The sequence below is a fragment of the Epinephelus lanceolatus genome, chromosome 4 (genome assembly GCF_041903045.1).
Source record: "Epinephelus lanceolatus isolate andai-2023 chromosome 4, ASM4190304v1, whole genome shotgun sequence".
Lineage (NCBI taxonomy): Eukaryota > Metazoa > Chordata > Actinopteri > Perciformes > Serranidae > Epinephelus > Epinephelus lanceolatus.
Window position 1 is genome coordinate 25,442,699 of NC_135737.1, and position 21,688 is coordinate 25,464,386.

A 21,688-nucleotide genomic window follows, 5' to 3' on the forward strand; every position below is an offset into this window, starting at 1 on the left:
CTTTTTATGCACCTAATATATATATTGACGTTTCCATGCATTTGGCAGTACATCCAACCAGCCTCACAACCGCACAAATCGGTTACAAAGAGGAACTACTCTCAGGTCCAGACCCTGGTGACAATGATAAGCACGCAGACAAGCTTCTCTGAGACGGTTTCTGACCGTTTGTGCAGAAATTCTGTGGTTGTACAAACCAGTTGTTGCATCAGCTGTTTGGATGTCTGGTCTCAGAAGATCTTGCATGTGAAGACGCTGCATGGGAGGCTCTAGGCTGGTGTGGTTACATGTGGTCTGTGGTTGTGTAGCCCGTTGGATGTACTGCCAAATCCCTGAAGCAACGTTGAAGATGGCTTATGACAGTGAAGTGAACATTCAGTTTACAGGCAACATCTATGGTGGACATTCCTACAATCAGCATGCCAATGGCACGCTCCTTCAAAACTTGTGACATCTGTGGCATTGTGTTGTGTGATCAAGCTGCACATTTAGAGTGACGTTTTATTGTGACTATGCAGTTTAATCAGCATCTTGATTTGCCACACCTATCTGGTGGATAGATTATCTTGGAACAGAAGTTGCTCACATGAATTTTAACAAATTTGTGGCCAAAATTTGAGAGAAATATACAGTTTGTATTGAGTACATGAAAAAAAGTGTCATATCTTAAACTTGAACCTGTGAAAATGGGAGCAAAAACAAAAGGTTTGCATTAGAATTAGAATTTATGTTCAGTATAATATGATATTATAGACGTTAAATAAAAATGATATCATGTTAGAATAGGTGAACAAAGTAAGAAAATAGTGACTGTTTGCTGCCCTGTACTGGAAACCAGCATCCAGCAATGGTGTGACTCAATTTCTAATTAAGTTTTAACCATAAAATACATAAAAACAATGAAAAAATATATCCCTACACCTGCCTCAGTATTAACAAGACTTAAGTATAACAATGAAAGTGAAGATTGATTAACAAATTCAGGAATATGTAGAAAGTTTATTTAGGTTAAAATAAAAACAGACAAGACACACAAAAACAAATGTTAAAAACGCCATAAAATAGAAACATATAATTAAAAGAGAGAAACACGAATAGGTACAGCACAAACTAATCTCTGCACGGGGGCTCAGTCCGGTGTGAGGGGAGTGATGCGGCAGAAAACGGGCCGGGACAAAGCCGGTTAACCAGCGGGGGAGAGTGCGAGGGGCCCGGGGGAGCTGCTGGTGCCAGGGTCGTGGGATCAGAGCAGGTCATGGAGGTGTGGGAGTGTCTGCTCGGCCCTCTGACCTTTGTCCCCGAGGCTTCCTATAATCCCGTCCTCAAAGACCATACGGACATAATGGAGAGCCCATGAATGGAGTTAAATGGTGACCATTAGGCGGATCTGTGTCGCTATTCTTCGTGTTTGTTTAGTCCCGGTCAGTCTCACGTTTGCAGTGTAATCAGGCGTGTGATGGAGGGACGGCTGGAGACGCCTGGAGAGGCCTGCAGAGAGCACCGCAGGACAACAGTTTATTGGAGATGGATATCCACCTAAATTTAATGAATGACAAGACACAAGAGGGCAGAGAGGAGAGCAGAGGGGGGCCGTAATTGGATGTCCACTTCAGATTACTCGAGTCCCGACCAGAGTTCACAAGTGGTGTACACAGGAGGAGGCCAAAGCACCTCTTCCCAAAACGGTGTGATCAATGCATAGGTATCACAGCCCTATGAATAGTCTACTGCTATTATGTAAAAGGCGTCCCCCATTTAGTCTCATACTGACGCGCTGACAACCCCTTTTAAAACCTCTGTCAATCAGAGATTATATCATTTCAGGGTAAATGCTGTGAATTAGAGGAACATTACTCAAGAAAATAAGATTTGTGTTAGAAAATTGAGAAATATTGTTTCTCTTCTGGATTTTTTATTTATATATATATATTTTAGTTTGTTTTTTTCATGTAAAAACTTTTGCTTTGCTGAAAGGTCTATAGTGTACATAGATTTTATATTATTTTATTTTTATTTTATCTTATCTTAATTTTGTGTTCCTTGACTTGAAGTGATGGGAGATATTAAAAAATCTGGCCATCACTTTATAATAATGCACCATTTATCAAGTGTTTATAACATGTGGCTTTAATGGCTTTAATTATGGTTAACAGATCAGGTATACGCCTTTAATTGCAACTCTTGGGTTGTAATTTGTCTGGCTGTTGAGTCATTAAGTCATTAATAGAGGCTCACTTTTAAATAAACTAGCAACTTTGCAGTTATAAATGTTTATAATTTATTTAAAAAAAGGTTTTCACAACAATCTATCAAGTGTTTAACTGTTTACAATTGTACTGCCTTATGTTTTCATGATAAAAAGGCAACCTATTGTAGATGAGAATATCAACATTGTTATGAGCTCCGTTTAAAGACTCATTGTAGCGATTTTAAATAGTAAATCGAAACAGACCAAGTAACAAATTGTACGACAAATAAAAAGTGTGTCTGTTGAAGAAAACGTAGGCTATAATAAACCACATTATCAGGCATTATAGCTGACAGATAACACTGAGAAGTGCAATATAATCTGACATAAACTTCAAAGTAATTAATTAGTAATTTAAATCACTATTTGTTGTGTGCTTCTTGTCTAGGCTACATCTCGTAAGCAGGGGAATTTCACAATGTGATTTTCTTTACTGTCAACTGATCACAGCTGGAGTTCACCCCGGCTATTTTAAAGATGCATTTCGCTTCAACGCCTTATGTGCTTTCATCATCATCATCATCACATCATCGCCCAATTTACAGTAAAGCCCCACATACAGTAGATGTGGTGGGTAGTGGTCTGGTGCCTTTATGTGGAGTAGACTGACACCTAGCGTCAGATTGAGACAACTGCAAGGGGTCTCTGATCTGCTGTATGCGTGAATTCATGCACCCCATTCAACACCACAGTATTATATAAAAATAAATGAAATAAATATAGGCTATATATGTCTGTAAGTGATCTCTCGTTGAGTTTCTTTGTAAGGTAGGCCTATGTAAAGTATTGGCTGTCTGTGCTTTTCCGTCTGTCTTCTCAAACACAGCCAAAAACATGTCAGTCATGCAAAACCAGTTTTTCTCTGGGGTTGTTTTTTTTTACTCATGAAAGACTTAAAAACCAGATGGTGACGCCTTTTTTATGCGCCGTTGATTTCCTGATAGTTCTCTGGAAGTTTTGTGGAAAGTAAAATGCAAATAGGCTAGTTACATCATTTTAGACATCTTTGATGTAGGCTACAGGTAGTGGCGGGGGCAGGGTGCTTTGACTCTAAAGTCCTGTTTCTTGCAGCCTAATAGAAGCTTGCTGCCTGTTTCTGACCGCTCCTGATCATAGTGGTGAATGGATGATATATTAAAGGGATCAAAGACCCTGTTGGCACCGTGTCATTACTCCGACTCCAGCTCGCCGCGGCCCCCGGCGCTCTGCATACCTTTCCGGGCTGGGCAGAGCCGGGGAGGCGCTCCGATTTGCCCTGGCTGGCTGCGGTGGGTGTGTGCTTCTTTTTTCTATATAAGCACCTTCTGCTCAATGCATTTTTGACTGCACATTCACTGACAGCATGGCGAACAAAAAGGAGGCACCCCTGGGCTCCATCGAGAACCCGATAAAGTTCAAGGACCAGGACTTCAAGACCCTGCTGGAAGAGTGTCTGAAGTCCGGAGAGCTGTTCGATGATCCGACCTTTCCACCTGAGCAGAAGTCCATCGGTATGCCGGAAGATCCGGATCCAAAAAAGGCGATCAAGTGGCAGCGACCCAAGGTAGACCACCAGGGCGTCCTCTGTGCATGTGTGTAAAGTTATCTTTGTATGTAGGACGCTTTTGGTCTTTACTCTGATCACGTACACAGCACTTTAAACTGTAATATAATCAATAATCCTGCCATGTCATAGCTTCCTCTGCAGCCAGAAACTAAAAATGCATATGTTGCCACCATATAAAACAAGTTCTGCAGGTATACCACCCTTTAGCCTAGTTTAATCCAAAGGAATGTTGACTTCATGTAGTTGTTTGGCCACTAGCGCATGTTTAAACCGATGCCTAAACATTAAAATACTTTTCCCAGTATGTTCTTAGCATTGCTTCTGTACAGTCAGAGACTCTATAACTGCTGCAGGGTTGTGGACAGATGTTTAGCTGATCGTGATTCAGCCAGGTGTGGCTCAGGTCTGAACAATTTCTTATCTGGAGCAGTTCCTCAAAAGAGGAGGAAAGGTTGAGTCAGAAGGTTGATTTCTGAGAGTAAAAAGGCACAGCACATATTATAGATTAAATGTGGGGTAATAAAAAGATTCAATACATTGACAAAATTTGTAAACTACATGATGAAGGTGGAAAAGTGTGGATTTAGGATAGAAATTATGAATTGTGGATACAATAGGGCTGCAGCTAATACTTATTTTTATTACTGAGCCACCCTGATTTCTTTCTTGATGAATTGTTTGGTCAGTAAATGCCAGAAAATAGAATTCATAACATCTTTTTTCACTGTTCTCCAAATGTCTTGTTTTGCCAACTGTCCAAAACCCAAAGATATTCAGTTTAATGTCATAAATGAGTCAAGAAAAATAGCAAATATTCTTATGTCAGATACCCTAACTGGCGATATTTTGCATTTACATTTTAAAAAGCACCTTAACAATTGTTCAAAATGATTAAAATAGTGCTGATTAATTTTATGTGGATTTTCTAATCGATTAATTTGCATAATATCAGTATGTGGTGTCAGATCACCTTGTGCTCACATTGTCCTCCCCTTGCTCCATCTCTGAAGGACATCCATGACAACGCTGTGTTTGTGGAGGGCACGACAGGGACCACTGACATCTGCCAGGGCCAACTGGGTGAGTACACAAGGAAAACTTTATCTTCTATGCACATCTCCTACCCACTGCTCATCCACTCTCCCAGAGGGCTGAGAAACTGGGATACGTCATGCTGAATGGTCCAAAACTAGCATTGCACAACATCCTGGAAAAGTTACATCCACATCACTAAAAGCTGAAACATTCCTTCACGTAGTCCAGTTTATTCCTATTTATTTGACCACAGTACAATGCAATGACTTCAGAGCTCCATGTCTGCACTGCACAGCCCCAGGGACCGAACTTCAAACACACAGCGAGGGGGAAAGAGGAGTGACACACTGTGTTCCCTAAATCTGCAGGGGGTCCAGACCCCATCGCAGTCCTGCCTTTAATGGCCCACAGAGTCGGCTCAGATATGTGTTGTTCAGTGTGTTTCTTATTTGTGGTGAACTACAAGATTGTTTTGTACAAAACAGCAACTCTCCCTCCACCTCTGGGATTTCTGAAATGATGGTTTATGTCACTAGTTGCGTGCAGATATATCTTCAGTGTTGCACATGAATAACATGTCGAAGTTTAATGTCCTCACTCAGGCTGTGTGGTTCGCGCAACATCTCCAGAGGAGCAACATGGAACAGATGTTCGCCAACAGAGAGGAATTTGGCTTATTGTGTGTGTGTGTGTGTGTGTGTGTGAGGGAGAGCTGAACCTGACTGAAAAGCATGAATCATGCCTCACTGGAGATCAGTGCCTCCTGGGCTCTTAAATAAAGTTATATCTGAAAGTTATTTGTCAAGAATTCTCTGCAATGTGTCCATATTTTGTCTCTTTTGGTTTATCAGGTAACTGCTGGCTGCTGGCGTCCCTGTCCTGTCTCACCATGCACCCCAAACTCTTTGAGAAGGTGGTGCCGCCCAACCAAAGCCTGTGCAAGCCTTACGCAGGGATCTTTCATTTTAGGGTGAGTAGATGTACGACACAGAGCCAGCTGACTTCCTGACTTCTTTGCTCATGAGAGAATCTGCTTAACCCCCCAGTCAAGCCAACTGAGACTCACATCTTGTTTGCTGCTGACCAACCCTCCCAAAAAATCACACACAAAAACACAAAATCCTCCTCATATGCTTATGATTTAGTGCACCATATGTCACCTATAGCTCCATCTTATCTCTCACCCCATCTTTGCCAGGACACGTTGCTCAGTATTCTTTAGGAAACCTTATACTTTAATAAGCTGTAATTACACTGAGATTTGAACCATTTATCGCAACTACAATATGCATTATAGTTTGTAGCTGTGGCTCTTCTTGCTCAATGCTCCAGAAAATATCTACTCTTGTGGTAAAATTTTACTTTGTTTGATAAATATACACAATGCAAGGACAACATCAACTGACATGATAAGGGCCTTAAAAGAGCACTGCACTGATTTAGCTTTGCACTTCTATCACATTGCTGGACCCAGTTTTATAAAAAAAAAAAAAGAACAAAATTAATGCAGCAGAACCAGAGACACATTCCCTTGTAAAAACCTGATGCCTACATTACCCACAATGCAACGTAACCACCAACAACTTGATTCTCTCAAATGTTTAGAGTCACTCATTAAGGTGTATTCCTGCTTTATGACCTTATAGGTCTGAGGAGGGGTGCCCTGCATATTTTCACGACATTTATTATTTCAAATGATCATCTTCAGTCTGATATTGCCTCCCCTCTAATTGATTTCCATGGAGGAAGTAGATTTGATTTTCCCTAACCACAGACCCATGTGTTCGCTTGAATCGAATGCCATTTTAAGTCCACACTGACCACAGCCATGCCAACATACCTGTATTGCTGGGCTTTTAAGAGTGGAGCAGAGCAATGTAAAAACAAACTATGATGTTTGGCGACACTGAGAAGACATTTTGATTTAGAAAATCAATAGAAGCATCTATTTTGTCTATAGTGGTTGCCATTACTCCTCACTGGTTCCAGCACTCTGCTTGACAACAGCTTGACAACATCATTAGTCCCGCCCATGGCGCTAGTTGACTAATTGAGTCCCCCCGCAGCTCTTATTGGTTGTTTTTTATTTTAACAGAGGAAGCGCTGCTTCATGTCACCAGACAAATCAGTTAACTCAAGCACAGTGAAGTTGGCGGATTCAAGGGTCTGGACTAGGGCTGCAACCAACTGTTGATTAATCTGTCGGTTATTTACCGATAAACCGATTTGTTGTTTGGTCTACAAAATGTCAAAAAGCCCGAGATGATGTCCTCAAATTTCTTGTTTTGTCCACAACCCAAAGATATTCAGTTTACTGTCATAGCAAATAACAGAACCAGAAAATATTCACATGTAAGAAGCCATATTCAGGGGATTTTGTCTCTTTTTTTCTTGATTACTCAAACCAATTAATCAATTATCAAATTAGTTGGTGGTTAATTTAACACCTGACAACTAATCATTTAATCAATTAATTGTTGCACTTCCAGTCTCCAGACCCAGGCAAGAAAGGTTGTTGTCGTATGTGATTTAACATTATATTGAACATGCAACTATAAAACAACTTTCTGATGCTCAACAACTTAACCTGAGGCTCAGTTAGTGCTAATCAGTGTTAAATACTGCACTTAAGCTTGTTATAGACATAAAAGATTAAGTGTGATTTATGTACCTAACTCACACTTGCTCCTTTTATGTAACTTCATGTAAGAAAGAACTGTCTCTGTCGCTGAACTAATTCATACTTTATCCGATCTGGCTTTATTTTTTTATACTGTTTTCAATGAGGTGCATTCTGCTTTACCTGTTGTGCTGTTACTGCTCTGGCATTTAATTAATGGAAACAGGTATCAACTCATCCTGCAGTCGTCACAGCATGGTGGTCTCACGCATATGAGGACAAGAACATAAAACCTAATCTTTATCACCTTATTAGAAGCTATATCTCTAATCTAGAGAGTTTATCGTTTACAGGCTCTGACCTGCAGAGATCAACAAAACATCACCTTAGTATCAATCTTGGCAAAGCAAACACATAGATATAGATCGGTTTTATGGCCTCTGCTCAGTGATTAGTTTCCCCTGGAGTGTTGGACCTTTGGAGACTGTCAAGGAGAATGTGACATGACTAAACAAGCAGGACGGAAGGACTGGAAATTCATTTTGCACTGTCAGGGTGATTGGAGAGCAGTCCAGACATGCACGCAGTGACTCCCCCTGGGACACACACACACACACACACACACACACACACACAAAGCTATGAAAGGCCAGTGCAGGCCTGCTCTCGGCTGCTGTTGTGTACACACAGTTAGCAGTACAGTACACGCTCCTAGTCATGACCAGTAAACGCCTCAGGAGGTAGTTTAACAATCTGAGTCAGACAAGAGAACAAGGGTTTTATTATTTATTTTTTAATTATACATTATTATCTGTTTATTTTTAATGCTGATCACCTCAACCAAAGTCCATGTCCACTAAATAGACACAGTAAACAGAAACACAATTCAATGAACATGTTGCTAACTTCAGCCACAATAAGCTTCTGGTCATGCCACACCGAGTATGGATGTAGCAACAAACACCCCTAAATGTATTAAAGTGAGTGAGTTTATTGTGTTTGAATTCAAATTTCAGTTCATATGAGGAATAATGTGCTGTTTCTTCCCTTTAAAGTGACATAATGTTGTTTTATAAACACTTTGGGTTGGTGGAATCGCTCCGACCACCAGCCCAAAGCGTCAGTATTTAAGGACCTGGGAATAAGACTCAACAATCAACTATCGTTCTTGAGAGTTACGTACAAAACTTCTAAAGAAGCTGCACTCACAGAACTGTTTTGGTTCACTCGTATCACTCTCATTTTCGTTTTTGGCCACAGCAGGCAGCAGGTTTTCATTTACAAGCGCTTCCTGCTCAGCACCACACAGCAGACAGACAGTATATTGAAATGAATATTGGAAACAAACACTGTGAAAAAACATCATTTGCTGCAGGTAAAAGGACAATAAAGGAGGAGTATGTAAGATTTAGTGACATCTAGCAGTCAGGATGACAGATTGTAACCAGCTGAAACTTCTCACATGTGCCAATTGTGAACCCCCAGTTTGGATTCCTTCAGTGTTCATTGTTCAGGAGATTTTTTACTGGGAACCAAATTTTCCGCAGCAGTCTCTTACTCTTCAAAACTGTGATTTAAGCCAGTAAAAACACTGAATAAAGCGGTTTCAAGTTACGAAATCAGTGTTTCTCTGATGCTGTTTGGCTCCTAACAGACAGGCCGTTACCCCAGCACCTGCTAATGTGTGCTCTCCTTTTTTCTCTGATAACTAAAGATCCAGACGTTCAGGAGGCTTTTACCTGGAGCCAAATTGTCTGCAGAGGTCGCTTAATCTCCAAAGCAAACAGACCCAGTGATTTAAATCGCAAAAAATACAAAATGAAGAAGCTTCACATTACAAAATTAGTGTGCGAGGATGCTCATTGCAGAGGGGCTGCTCACTATGGTGAAAACACAAATGGCCCTATCTATAGCCAGTGTTTGGTTTGTCCATTCTGGGCTACTGTAGAAACATGGTGGACTCGATATACAAGGACCTGCTCCCTATGTAAATATACTCCATTACTGCCAATATTTCCCCCAAATTCCTAAACACTGGACCTTTAAGTGCAGGCGGTTTGTCCCTCCACACTCTACCTCCTTCCTTATTAACTTTCCTCCGGTTTCATTACATCAATTTCTGCTGTATTCTTCTCACCATCTCTCTCCCTGTGTGTCCCTGTGCAGTTCTGGCAGTATGGTGAGTGGGTGGAGGTGGTTGTGGATGACAGGCTGCCAGTACGCGAAGGCCGTCTGCTCTTCAGCTACTCTCACACCCGCCACGAGTATTGGAGCGCCCTGGTGGAGAAGGCCTATGCCAAGTCAGTTGCCACTACCAAGCATATGTTTCTGGGTTGTGTTCACCCACTCTTTTTCAGTGTGTGTGTATGTGTGTCGCCAAAATGATTCGACAAAAACACTGTTTCTCACCTTATCGTATGTAGGTTAATAGGGAGCTACGGAAGCCTGAAGGGGGGCAACATTTCAGAGGGGATGGAGGATTTCACAGGAGGCATCGCATACTCTCTGCAGGTCTCATCTCGTACCCCTCGAGTCCTCTGGAGGTCTCTGACAGCCGCCTTGTCTCGGGGCAGCCTGCTCAGCTGCTTCATAGAGGTATGTACACACCTCCAGGGGTTCACACCACACAGCTGGATGCTACTTCAGATCCACTTGAGTTCCTCTCTTTGTCTTCACAGGCCACCAACTACCTTGAGGTTGGTAAAGTGACAGATAACGGACTTATTAAGGGCCACGCTTATGCCATCACTGACACCGACAAGGCCAGTATGACACAGAGTGATGACAGTGCAGCATTGAGCTGCTGTCATTGTTTATTGTTGCATCAATATGTTGTATTGTATTTGCTTCTCTTTTTTCTTTAGATGCTCTGTATTATGTTCACGTCCTCTGTTTCTGCAATGATCATTTTCTCCACAAAGACCTTTCATGTCATCTCACCTCATGTTATCTTAACCTTCAGTGTTATATAATCTCACTGAAATGTAATCTAATCGCAATTAATTTCATCTCCTCTCATATCAGTCTAATCTACTCTGATTTAATTTAATCTTGTCTAAATGTAACCTAATTTTATGTCCTCTATTCTAATCTTAAAAATCTAATCTAATCTGATCTGATCTGATCTAATGTAACCTACCTCATCTCATCTCGTCTTGTCTCATCACAAGTCTTTTCTTGTCTAGTCTTCTCTCATCTCATCTCATCTAAATAGTCTAATTGAATCGAATCTACTTTATCTCATCTCTTGTTGTCTCGTCTCGTCTTGTCTCATCTTATCTCATCTAAACAGTCTAATCGAATCTAATCTGAGCTACTCTAACCTTCCTCATCTCATCTCGTCTCATCTCATCTCATCTCAACAGTCTGATCCGATCTAATCTAATCTAATCTAATCTAATCTAATATAATATAATCTAATCTATCTAATCTCTTGTTGTCTTGTCTCATCTTGTCTCATCTCATTTTAACAGTCTAATCTAATCTAACTGCATCCCAAACCATCACATCATCACAATATCATCTCACTTCATCTCAAATCTAATCTAATCTATTCTAAAATAATCTAATCTAAACTATCTAATCTCTTGTTTTCTTGTCTCATCTCATCTCATCTAAACAGTCTAATCTAATCTAATTACATCCCAAACCATCACATCATCATAATATCATCTCACTTGTAATCTAATGTAACGTAATGTAATGTAATGTAATAGCATCCTATTCCATTATGTCGTCATATTATCATCTCATTTTATCTCATCTCACTTCTTCTCAATCTAATCTAATATAATCTAATATGATCTAACTACAATTGATTTCAATCTCACGTTATCTCGTCATCTTGTCTCATCTTAATGAAATCAAATAACGCACGATAATTTAATCTCATATCATTCTATCTCACCATAATATAATATGGTTGGCAAAAAAATCTCCTTTGGTAGCTGTTCTGGAGCTTTTGATCGTATCACATGATCCTCTGAAGATGAATTCGGCCCATTGTTGTTGTTCTTTTTTTAAAAACTTTAAAGCCTTCTCATCCATTCTGTCTTAAAAGTTGTGATTGAAAACACAATTTTGACCTTAAAAACAGCAGAAAACCATGTGATACGACTGAAGGCTCCAGAACAACTACTGGAACAACTATGACTTAGTTGTGAGATTGTTTGGCCAACTGCCGTCTCATATCATCTCATCTCTTAGTACAAATAAAAGCATTGGGATAAAACTGACAAAAACCGTCTTCCTTTTATGAATCAGACTTTACTCATGTATGAACTTCTCTCTTCACGTTTCAGGTGACGAAAGCGTTGGATGAGGTTTTGCTGCTGAGGCTGAGGAACCCCTGGGGTTTTATTGAGTACCGCGGGCCGTGGAGTGACAAGTGAGGAAGCCTCCTCTTTGTGCATGTTGTGTAGGAGAGAGCTCACTCACTCACTCAGTTTGTATGTGTGTGACTGCAGGGGGAAAGAGTGGGACGGCGTGGTCAAAGCAGAGAAGGAAAGGATTGAGCTTAAAAAGAAAGAAGACGGAGAGTTCTGGTACGTGACATACTAAAACACACAAACTTACACTATGGAACATGTATTCAGATCCTTTACTTAAAGGGACAGTAAAATACATATTTTTCCTCTTACCTGTGGAGATATCAATTTCAATCTCGTCTATCAGTAGATGCACACTTCCTTCTACAAGATGATAGTGTTGGTGGGTGTAGTTCAGGAGTAAGGAAATAGTTTTGACATAAATTTTGAGTAACCAGGTCATCCATCCATCCATTTTCAACCCTTATCCAAAGCTGGGTCATGGAGGCAGCAGGGTGAGCAAAGTATTCCAGATGTCCCTCTCCCCAGCAATGCCTTACAGCTCCTCCTTGGGGACCTGAGGCGTTCCCAGGCCAGACAAGATATGTAATCCCTCCAGCATGTTCTGGGTCTGCCCCGGGGCCTCCTACCAGTGGGACGTGCCCGGAGCACCTCTAACGAGAGTTGCCCAGGATGCATCCTGATCAGATGCCTGAACCACATCAACTGGCTCATTTCAAAACGAATGAGCAGCCACTCTACTCCGAGTTCCCTCCATATGTCTGTGCTCCTCACCCTATCTCTCAGGCTGAGCCCGGCCACTCTTTTAAGGTAATTCATTTTGGCCACTTGTATCCATGACCTCATTCTTTTGGTTATTACCCATAGCTCATGACCATAGGTGAGGGTTGGGACATAGATGGACCAGTAAATCGAAAGCTTCGCCTTTCGGCTCAGCTCCCTCTTCACCATGATGGTCCAGCGCAGCGCCTGCATCACTGCAGATGCCACGCCAAACCGCCAATCCATCTCACAAAACAAGACCCCATATTACTTGAACTCCCTTGCTTGGGGCAATAAGTCACTCCCAACCGAGGGAGCAATCCACTGTTTGAACCATGAGAACCATGGCCTCAGATTTGGAGGTGCTGACTCTCATCCTGTCCATTTCATACTCGGCTGCAAAGTGCCCCATTGCATGCTGGAGGTCACAGTGTGATGAAGCCAATAGAACCACATCGTCTGCAAAAAATAGAGATGCAATACTGAGGTACCCAAACTGGACCCTCCCTCCATCCGGCTGCGCTTTGAGATCCTGTCTATGAAAATCACAAACAGAATCGGACATGAGGGACAACCCTGGCGGAGGCCAACACCCACTGCACACGTATTTGACTTTTTTTTTAACCAGGTCATCATTTCTTGAAAGAGAAAATGCCATTGAGTTGAATGTAATTTTTGGCACTTTGAGCACCACAAGCTGAGCAATGTTTAGTTCCATTATATTGGAGAGAAGGCAAACATCTCTGCTGCTGATATTTCAACACTCAGCAACTCATACCAGAACAATCTGGATTGATAAAGAGCACTACAGGTGAGAGGAAAATATGTATTTTTTATTTGAGAGTGAACTGTCTCCTAAATATCACACTGTGAAAATACTCTGCTTGTAAAAGTCCTGCATTCAAAACGTAACTGAATTAACAGTATGTCAGCAAAATATCCTTAAAGTATGAAAGGTATACATATTTCTTGTGCAGTAAAATGTTCCATTTTACTATTAATTATAATGTTTGTTGGATTAATGTTACTGCTGCATGAATGTGTATGTTGCATCTTACTGCTGTAGATGTTTAAGGTTGTGCTACAGCAATGCATCATCGTATGTTTGTAGTGTGGCTGTCCTGTGAGAACCACTTCAAATTTCAGATTGAATACCCGAAGCTGTCGGACAAATGTTGTGGATTAAAAAGTACAATAATTGCCTCTGATATGTGGTGGAGTAGAAGTATACTTTATACTTCTATTCCACTTCTCAAAGGACCTTGACTTTGTACTTCAGCACAGTACTTTAGTAAGTACTGCCTCTCTGAACAAAAAGATGTTTGATACAAATGATCCTCTGCATTAGGATCAGTGCTGAGGACTTCAGCAGCCTGTTTGACATCGTGGAGCTCTGCAGTGTAAATCCTGACACTCTTGTGGAGGGAAACGCACCTGACTCTACTTCCTCTCCTGCCTCTGCCTGGACCATCAGTGAACACGAAGGATTCTGGGTATCGGGGAGCTCTGCTGGTGGCAGCCGCAGATACACCCGTATGTTTAAGACTTGCACAAATATGCATTCAGGCTCTATCTGGATCATTTATTTATTCATCATACTGTTTTCCCCTCAGGATCGTTCTGGAAGAATCCTCAGTTCCAGCTGATTCTCACAGAGCAGGACCAGGCAGAAGCTGAAGATGAGGATGATGAGGAGGATGATGAAGATGACGAGGATAATGAGGTGATGACCCCGGAGGAGAAGAAGAGAGCAGAGAAACAGAAGCAGAAAGCCAAACAGTGCACCGTGCTGGTGGAGCTGCAGCAGAAAAACCGCAGAAAGAAGGATAAAGTCCACTTCCTCTACATAGCTTTCCACATCTACAAGGTCACATTTACTTAATCTATGTATTGATTTTTTGAATGTTTTGAGGCTCTGCACCTTTATTCTGTTTTTGAATTGACTCAAACCTGTCTTTGTGTTTCTTCATCTTTGCAGGTTCCTCCTGAGGTCAGTGTCTCATGGACAATATAATAGTCTTCTGTAGGCTTAAACTAATATCAGAGCCATCTTACATTCTTAATAATAGTTTGATTAAGTACAAACTTGCTGTATCTTTCTTCGTACAGCTCCAGGGTGTGTGTCTGAGCCGCAGCTTCTTCATGAGAAATCGCCCTGTGGGTCGCTCTGGGAAATATCAGGCTCAGAGGTAAAAGACCATCATGAGAAATAATGACTCCGTATTTAATAATCAGCTCAGCAGCAGGGACCAAACAATCAACAAGATGCGTTTAACAGTTTTATTAAAGAAAAACATGACTGATGTGCGAGGCTTAGGCTGCTTGGAGCTCATCTGGTTTACCGAATGAGTTGTGGGGGAGCTTCGACAGGAAATCTGCCGAAGCACCTGGGCATGACGAACCCCTCGGGACTCCACATAGAGAGGAAGAGAGAAGAAGAGAAGAAGAGGGTGGGAGGGTGGGGTGAAGAATATGAGGGTAGCACAGGGGGAGTTGGTTAGATGGGTATTTATGCAGGAAGTGGCGTAGTTGAGGTGTGGTCCTGCTGCCAAAATTCTGATAGACAGCTTCGGTTAATAAAAAAAACGGAGAATCTGGTCCTCACTTGGTGCCTCTAGGACCTGTAGACCTGGGTAAAACTTCCTGTATACTATGCTAACTGTGCACTGAATTGAGTGTAAACCCTTAAAACTTGTACCTCAACCAGCTTCCGCACAAAACCAAGTCATACTTTTCTAACTAAATGCCAAGCTTGAAGAAGACAACAAATGATTGGTGATACTTTTAGTCCCATAACCCTCAAACTTTGGAAATATCCTAGCATAACTCAAATGATCTGACACTCACTGTATTTAATTTGGCTTACGTGCCTGAAAAAGTTATTTTTGTTGTGTGGTTGTGGAATTCAAATTAAAAAATTCATTTGACTGGAGGTGCCGAAAAAGTAGACATATATAACAAGAGAAATAATCCATTAAACATATGTAACAGTAACTATTGTTGCTCATGGCCCTGATGGTGGCAGCCATTACACACATGAATTGTCTCCATCCAGGGGTGTGTGGAGGAAGCTGCATCTGGACCCGGGTAACTACATCATCGTGACGTCCACCTACCGACCCAACCAGCCTGGAGAGTTCTTCGTCCGCATCTTCTCCAAGACTGGAAACACCCTTGGGTAAGATGGAGGGCAGATTTAGCTTAAAGGGCTCAAAACATGGAGACACATATCAAAAGATGACTGTTAAGCTGAATTTTTTTTTGTCTCCTTGAGCAAGACAATAGTCTGGTTACAGGAAGAACGGCTCCATTTACAGCCACCTTGCGTAAATGTTCCCTGCATGTTATTGTTAAATCATAGACCCACAACACTTCCTGAGGGCTCCCTGAATCACCTCCTGCCTCACTCACTCTCAAAGGCACAGTCATCGTCACCCACACTCCTCTGTACCTACACTCAAACTTACAATATACTACTGTATCATTTAGAAATTTGCAATTAGTCTCAACAACAATAGAAGCGCTGATAGAAGCACCTCTTATGGCCTCTGTTAGCAACAACAGTCATTTATACAGCTGAGAGCAGTGTAGTACGAGTACTCACGCTGATTATAATAATCACCTTTATTTTTTCAGTAGTGGAGATAATTATCATTTTTATAGCTGAGACTGGAGCGTCCTTTAGTCTGCCAGCAGAGTTAACATCTCAGCAGGTTTTTTCTGATCTTGTGACAGACCATTTTAATTAGTCCTTTATTGGTACTGTACAGTAATGGAAGTACATTTACTTATGTACTGTGCTTGAAGTATTTCCAAATTCTGAGATTTTATTCTTCTACACTACCACACCTCAAAGGGAAATGTTGTACTTTTTACAGCAATACTCGTATTTAACTCATTATTATTTAGATAAAAAACATGTGATCGACTTAAAAAATATGATGCCTTGTCAGAGATTAAAGGTCATGCGTAACCATTTAGGTGTTTTTAGTTACGTGGCTGGTTAGACCTGCTCAGGTTGGAGTTTACATGAGGTCATCTACACGAATAATAAAGTTGGAACTTGTTTCTCAACAAAATAAACAGGAGAGCCCCCACAGTCCTGAAAAAATATGATCTTGCGTGCATAAGATCTTTAGGACCTTTGGGAAATTCATAATTTAACATTTTAATGAGCCTATTATACATAATAAGTAACTTTACTTTTAATAGTTTAAGCACATTTTGCTGGTGATACTTGTGTAATTTTACTGTTGGACTTTTAATAGTAACCACTATTATAGCGAGTATTTGCACATTGTGATATTGCTTATGTTACGTTAGTTCACCCCAAAATCAAGAATACATGTTTTCCCATCCTTCCACCTCTATTGCAGAGTGTTGGGAGATATCGGCTGTAGAGATGTCTGCCTTCTTTTAAATATAATGGAAGTAGATGACACTCCATTTGTGTGCTTAAAGTGTAAAAAAACAACCCACATTTGTTAATCTCACCAGAAATGCCTCTTTCCGGAAATCATGACCCTGTTACTCAAAATGATCCACAGCCACTCATGTGAGCAGTTTCATGTAGGAACTATTTTCTGTCTACTGAACTACACCCACCAACCGTTATACCATGCAGAAGGAAGCGTGCATCTACTGCTAGCTCACCAAGCACCACTGAACTAGCTTACATATTAGCTCAGCCAAAGAGTATGATGTTAATATTTACATTTCACGCTATAACGAACATGAGCCTCCCATCTAAAGGTAGATGCTCACTTTCACCTGTGCAGTGATACAGCTGGTGGGCATGGATGGATTACCATAACGGGCCTGCCGGGCACAGGCACGGGCCCAAATTCATGCTCAAATTCAGTCATACCAACCAAAAGAGACACAACATGACCACACAGAATTGCCAGGGAACTACCAAGAGACACCAATTTAACACAGAGGGGGGCAAAAGAACCGCAAAGTGTCACAAAACGATTACAAAGAGACACAAAACTATGACAATGAGAAAAAAAATATCACAAAAAACACAAAACAACCAGAAAGAGAGTCAAAATGACTACAAAGTGACACAAAGCAACAACACGGAGATACAAAATGACGAAAAGAGACTCCAAACAGCCAAAAAAAAACCCATTTAGTTTAGACATCTAGTTCCATTATATTCAAGAGAAGCCAGACATCTCTGTGGCTGTTATCTCCAACACTTGGCAAGTAGCACTACAGATACAAGGAATAATATTTATTTTTGTTTTTTGGGTGAACTGTCCCTTAGGGTATAAAAGTGTAATTTAAGAGCCAATCTGGTGTGGTCTTTGTGTTGCAGGACTCAGGACTTCACCTGCTCCTCTGGCTTCCTGCCGGTGAGTTTTGTAGTGTCTTCCACATACTGTACACAAGCAAATGACAGGTCACTAAAGAATAAAGCATGTTTATGTTTGTTTGGTGTGTGTGTGCCTCTGAACAGGTTATGGCAACTCCTGTCTCCCCGGATGATCAAGTGAGAATCCGGAGGACCTTTGATGAGGAGGCTGGCTTGGTAAGAAGACTTTCTGATTGTACTATGACTTTATGTAATGAAAGTTAAAATTTGGGTTTGGTTATCTGATTTATTCTGTCTCCTCTGGTAGGATGACAGGCTGAACGCCAAGGAGCTCATGCAGCTGTTGAACAGAGGTTTGAATCTCCAGTTTATCACGTTTTTAATGCTTTAGCTGCGTCTGAAAATGACACAAAGCTCCACCACCAGTGATATTTGACTATATGATACCCCGTAACAGCCACTAGATGGGAGCAAAGTAGTGACACGTTACCTCAGAAGTTGCAGAGGAGCCATAGGAGGTCACCAGTCTAGACGGAGGCTCACAGCTGCAGTCAGATAGAGTACATTGAGCTTGGTTCAGTAATGAAAGTGACTGCACTTGTCCTCATCTTCACCTTTCCTCGCCTTAATCTAATTTAAACCTTTGTTATCTTTCTCTGCATCAATCTGCGCCTTTTTCCTGTAATCACAGTTCTTGACAAAGATTACCATCTGCCACTGGAGACATGCAGACAGCTCATCTTTGCAGAGGATGTATCCTTTTGTCCTCAGTATATTCTTTAATATAGCTCACACTGCAGTCTCCTTGTTGTTCAGTACAATCCTTGTTTGTCTTTGACCTAACTGTGGATACGTCTGGTTTGATCAGTCCTACAGAAATGACATATTAGGCTCTGCTAGTGTCACACCTAAGCCGGGCAGATGTGTGCTGACGAGGGGGTTCGAACCCCCGGAACTTTGGTTGAGTCATCGTGCTGCCCTGCCAATAACATACACTCTGCTTCCTCATAACGTTATGGCTCTGTCTTCTGTCCTGTTGAGATGTCCTTAACTCTGCTGGCAGACTAAAGGGCGCTCCAGTCTCAGCCGTAAACAAACAGAAACCCTGCTGTCCAGTCTGCGCCATCTGCAGGTACAATCCAGTGTGTGTGTATGTGTGTGTGTGTGAGACCATTACATATTCTAATGCTGCTTTTTTCCCAGTCCGTCTTTTTCCAGTTCGATGAGGACTCTTCTGGGACCATGAGCCCCTTTGAACTCAGTACAGCGCTGCAAGCTGTTGGTATGTACACACACACACAAACACACAAACACACACACATGCATACACACCAGTATGTGCACACAGATGGTTGCTGTTGTTTGGTCTTCACACCTCTGTCCACTCCTCTGTTTCACAGGGATGCAGTGTGATAATAAGGTGGTTGAGCTGCTGTCTGAGCGCTTTGCATCTGGAGACCGTCACATGCCCTTCCACAGCTTCGTGTCATGTGTCACCAGGATGCAAAAGCTTTTCGGTAATACACATTCACACACATACTGTACACACATGTCCATCATTGCCTCTATGCCACACACATTACCACGAGAAAAGGCTCCAGCACACCCGTGACCCCAAACAGAATAAGTGGTTACTACTAATGAAAGAATGAATGAATACATAACATCTTACCGGAGGAGTGAAAGGCAACATACACACACACACATGCACACACGCAAACACCTGCTTGTCTCCTTTGTGGTGCAGGTAATCAACTCCTGTGAAGATCAAATTTTAAAGAAAAAAGTGAATTCCCACACACACTTATCACCTCTGCACTGAGGCACCAAAAAAGTGTTAATGTTTTGGTCACATGGACCCCTCACAAGACATATTTTATACATTCATCTGTTTTTTCAGGAGTCTATGTGACCGAAACATCAACGCTCTCTGGTGTATTAGTGCGGAGTTGAGAAGCATGTTTGGGAATTCACTGTTTCTTTGACATTTTACTGGAGGACAAATTCTTTTTTGATACTTAAAGTTTATTTTGCTGATAAAACTAATGTATTTTTACATAAATAGGATTTTGATTGCAGGACATTTACTTTTAACAGAGTACTTTTACACTGTCGTATTAGTACTTGTACTTAAGTAAAGGACCTGAGTACTTCTTCCATCAATGTGTGCAGGACACTGTTACTAAAATTACTCTAACAACAGAATAGACTACTGTTATATACATCATGATTTAATTATGGTGTGCAAACCAACATGTTACACATGAGGCCTGGTGACGTACAATTTGCTTTTAGATGATCTACATGAGCACAGGTTGTTTACATAACAAGTTTTATGGACTTTTGCTTAATAAATTCATGATCTCTTTTTAAAAAAAATCAATTTCAATTCAGTTTTATTTATAAAGTCCAATATTACAAATCACAATTTGTCTCAGAGGGCTTTACAGCATACAACACCCCTCTGTCCTTGGACCCTCACAGCAGATAAGGGAAAACATTTTAACTGGGAAAAACAAAATGGTAGAAACCTCAGGAAGAGCAACTGAGGAGGGATCCCTCTTCCAGGGCGGACAGACGTACAATAGATGTTGTGTGTACAGAACAGATCAACATAAAATGAACACTAAACTTGATGCATACTGAATGTCGAGTCTTTGCAGAGACACTGTATGCAGTCATTTCCTCCTCTCTTCTCCTCAGCTCTGTATGAATCAGAGACCAGTCAAGAGGTGAAAGACAGAGGCATCAACTCTGTGAGTATCTGGCCACATACGCTCCATTATGTGTTCACACTGAGCTGAACCCGAACAGGTTTTCTGACGTTCTCCTCTGTGTCCACCTGCTGTCCCCCCGCAGTGGCTGCTTCAGTTCCTGACAGTGTGAAGACAACACTTTATGAGGAGGGTCTCCAGCTGAGCCACAACGTAGACAACACACATAAACTGTACATAACCATGTATGCCTTGTTCCAAAGCAACAGTGGTGGTTCAGTTCATGCTTTGCTACGCCGTTGTTTTTATTCTTGCTTCATCTCCATTCTTATACACCTGGCTTATCCTTTATATAGGTTCAAGGTTCAGCTTTATTGTCACTATACAATACAGGATTGCACAATGACATACAGCTGTAACCCCACCTACACTACACACACAGAACAAAATATAAATTAGAAAAGAATAAAACAATAAAACAAAGCAAAGTATATAAAAGTAACATTAAAGGAAATAAAAAGAAAACTATATATATACATATACACACATATATGTGCCTATAATACGCAGAGTATATGCCGACAGTATCATTTAATTGTTATGCAATACTGTTATATTACTCCACATTGTAGTAAAATTGATTTCATAATTACAGATGTGAGTTTAAAAGTGTCCTTATTGCTTTTTTCCTTAATGAGAACATTGTTTCCAAACCTAAATATAGTCCACATTATTAGGCCACTTTTCTCAAAGTAATTATCATATTATCAAGTTGCTCTTTAGAAATTAAGTAGTGAAGAAAAGAAAATGTTTTTCATAAGATTAAACATGAATGAAATGGCACACATGACTGCAATTACACAACCGAAGAAAGAAAAAATATCACTGCAACCCCAACAGTTTACTCATCCATGCACACATGAGCACACCCTGGGTAATATCTGCACACACACACACACACACACACACACACACCCTCACTCACACACACACAGTCAGTCAGAGTGAGCACTGCCTGCCCCACTGAGGGTGTGAGGTTTATGTCTCAGCAGCGCTACACGCACCATCTCTATTCTTATCGCACTGACGCCACGTACAGCGTCAATACACAATCG

The 21,688-nt window shown here is 41.2% G+C and overlaps 1 protein-coding gene across 1 annotated transcript; it reads left to right on the plus strand.

Moving 5' to 3' along the window:
* The first annotated feature begins 3,266 nt into the window (after positions 1-3,266).
* Positions 3,267-21,227, plus strand: capn12 (calpain 12). The gene is made up of 22 exons (XM_033632250.2): positions 3,267-3,791; positions 4,805-4,874; positions 5,681-5,799; positions 9,616-9,749; positions 9,873-10,044; positions 10,128-10,211; positions 11,751-11,836; positions 11,916-11,993; positions 13,888-14,072; positions 14,153-14,406; positions 14,518-14,529; positions 14,649-14,728; positions 15,595-15,717; positions 17,863-17,899; positions 18,004-18,075; positions 18,167-18,212; positions 18,551-18,612; positions 18,923-18,991; positions 19,063-19,141; positions 19,260-19,376; positions 20,563-20,615; positions 20,719-21,227. The coding sequence occupies exons 1-22, from the start codon at positions 3,591-3,593 to the stop codon at positions 20,743-20,745; spliced, it is 2,160 nt and encodes a 719-aa protein (XP_033488141.1). The 5' UTR covers positions 3,267-3,590; the 3' UTR covers positions 20,746-21,227.
* The last annotated feature ends 461 nt before the right edge of the window (positions 21,228-21,688 follow it).

Bases quoted from the DNA above. Each gene is read 5' to 3' on its own strand.
- capn12 (XM_033632250.2), top strand. From the start codon at position 3,591: ATGGCGAACAAAAAGGAGGCACCCCTGGGCTCCATCGAGAACCCGATA. The intron at 15,718-17,862 runs GTAAGATGGAGG...TTTGTGTTGCAG, and splicing joins AAGACTGGAAACACCCTTGG to GACTCAGGACTTCACCTGCT. The intron at 17,900-18,003 runs GTGAGTTTTGTA...GCCTCTGAACAG, and splicing joins GCTCCTCTGGCTTCCTGCCG to GTTATGGCAACTCCTGTCTC.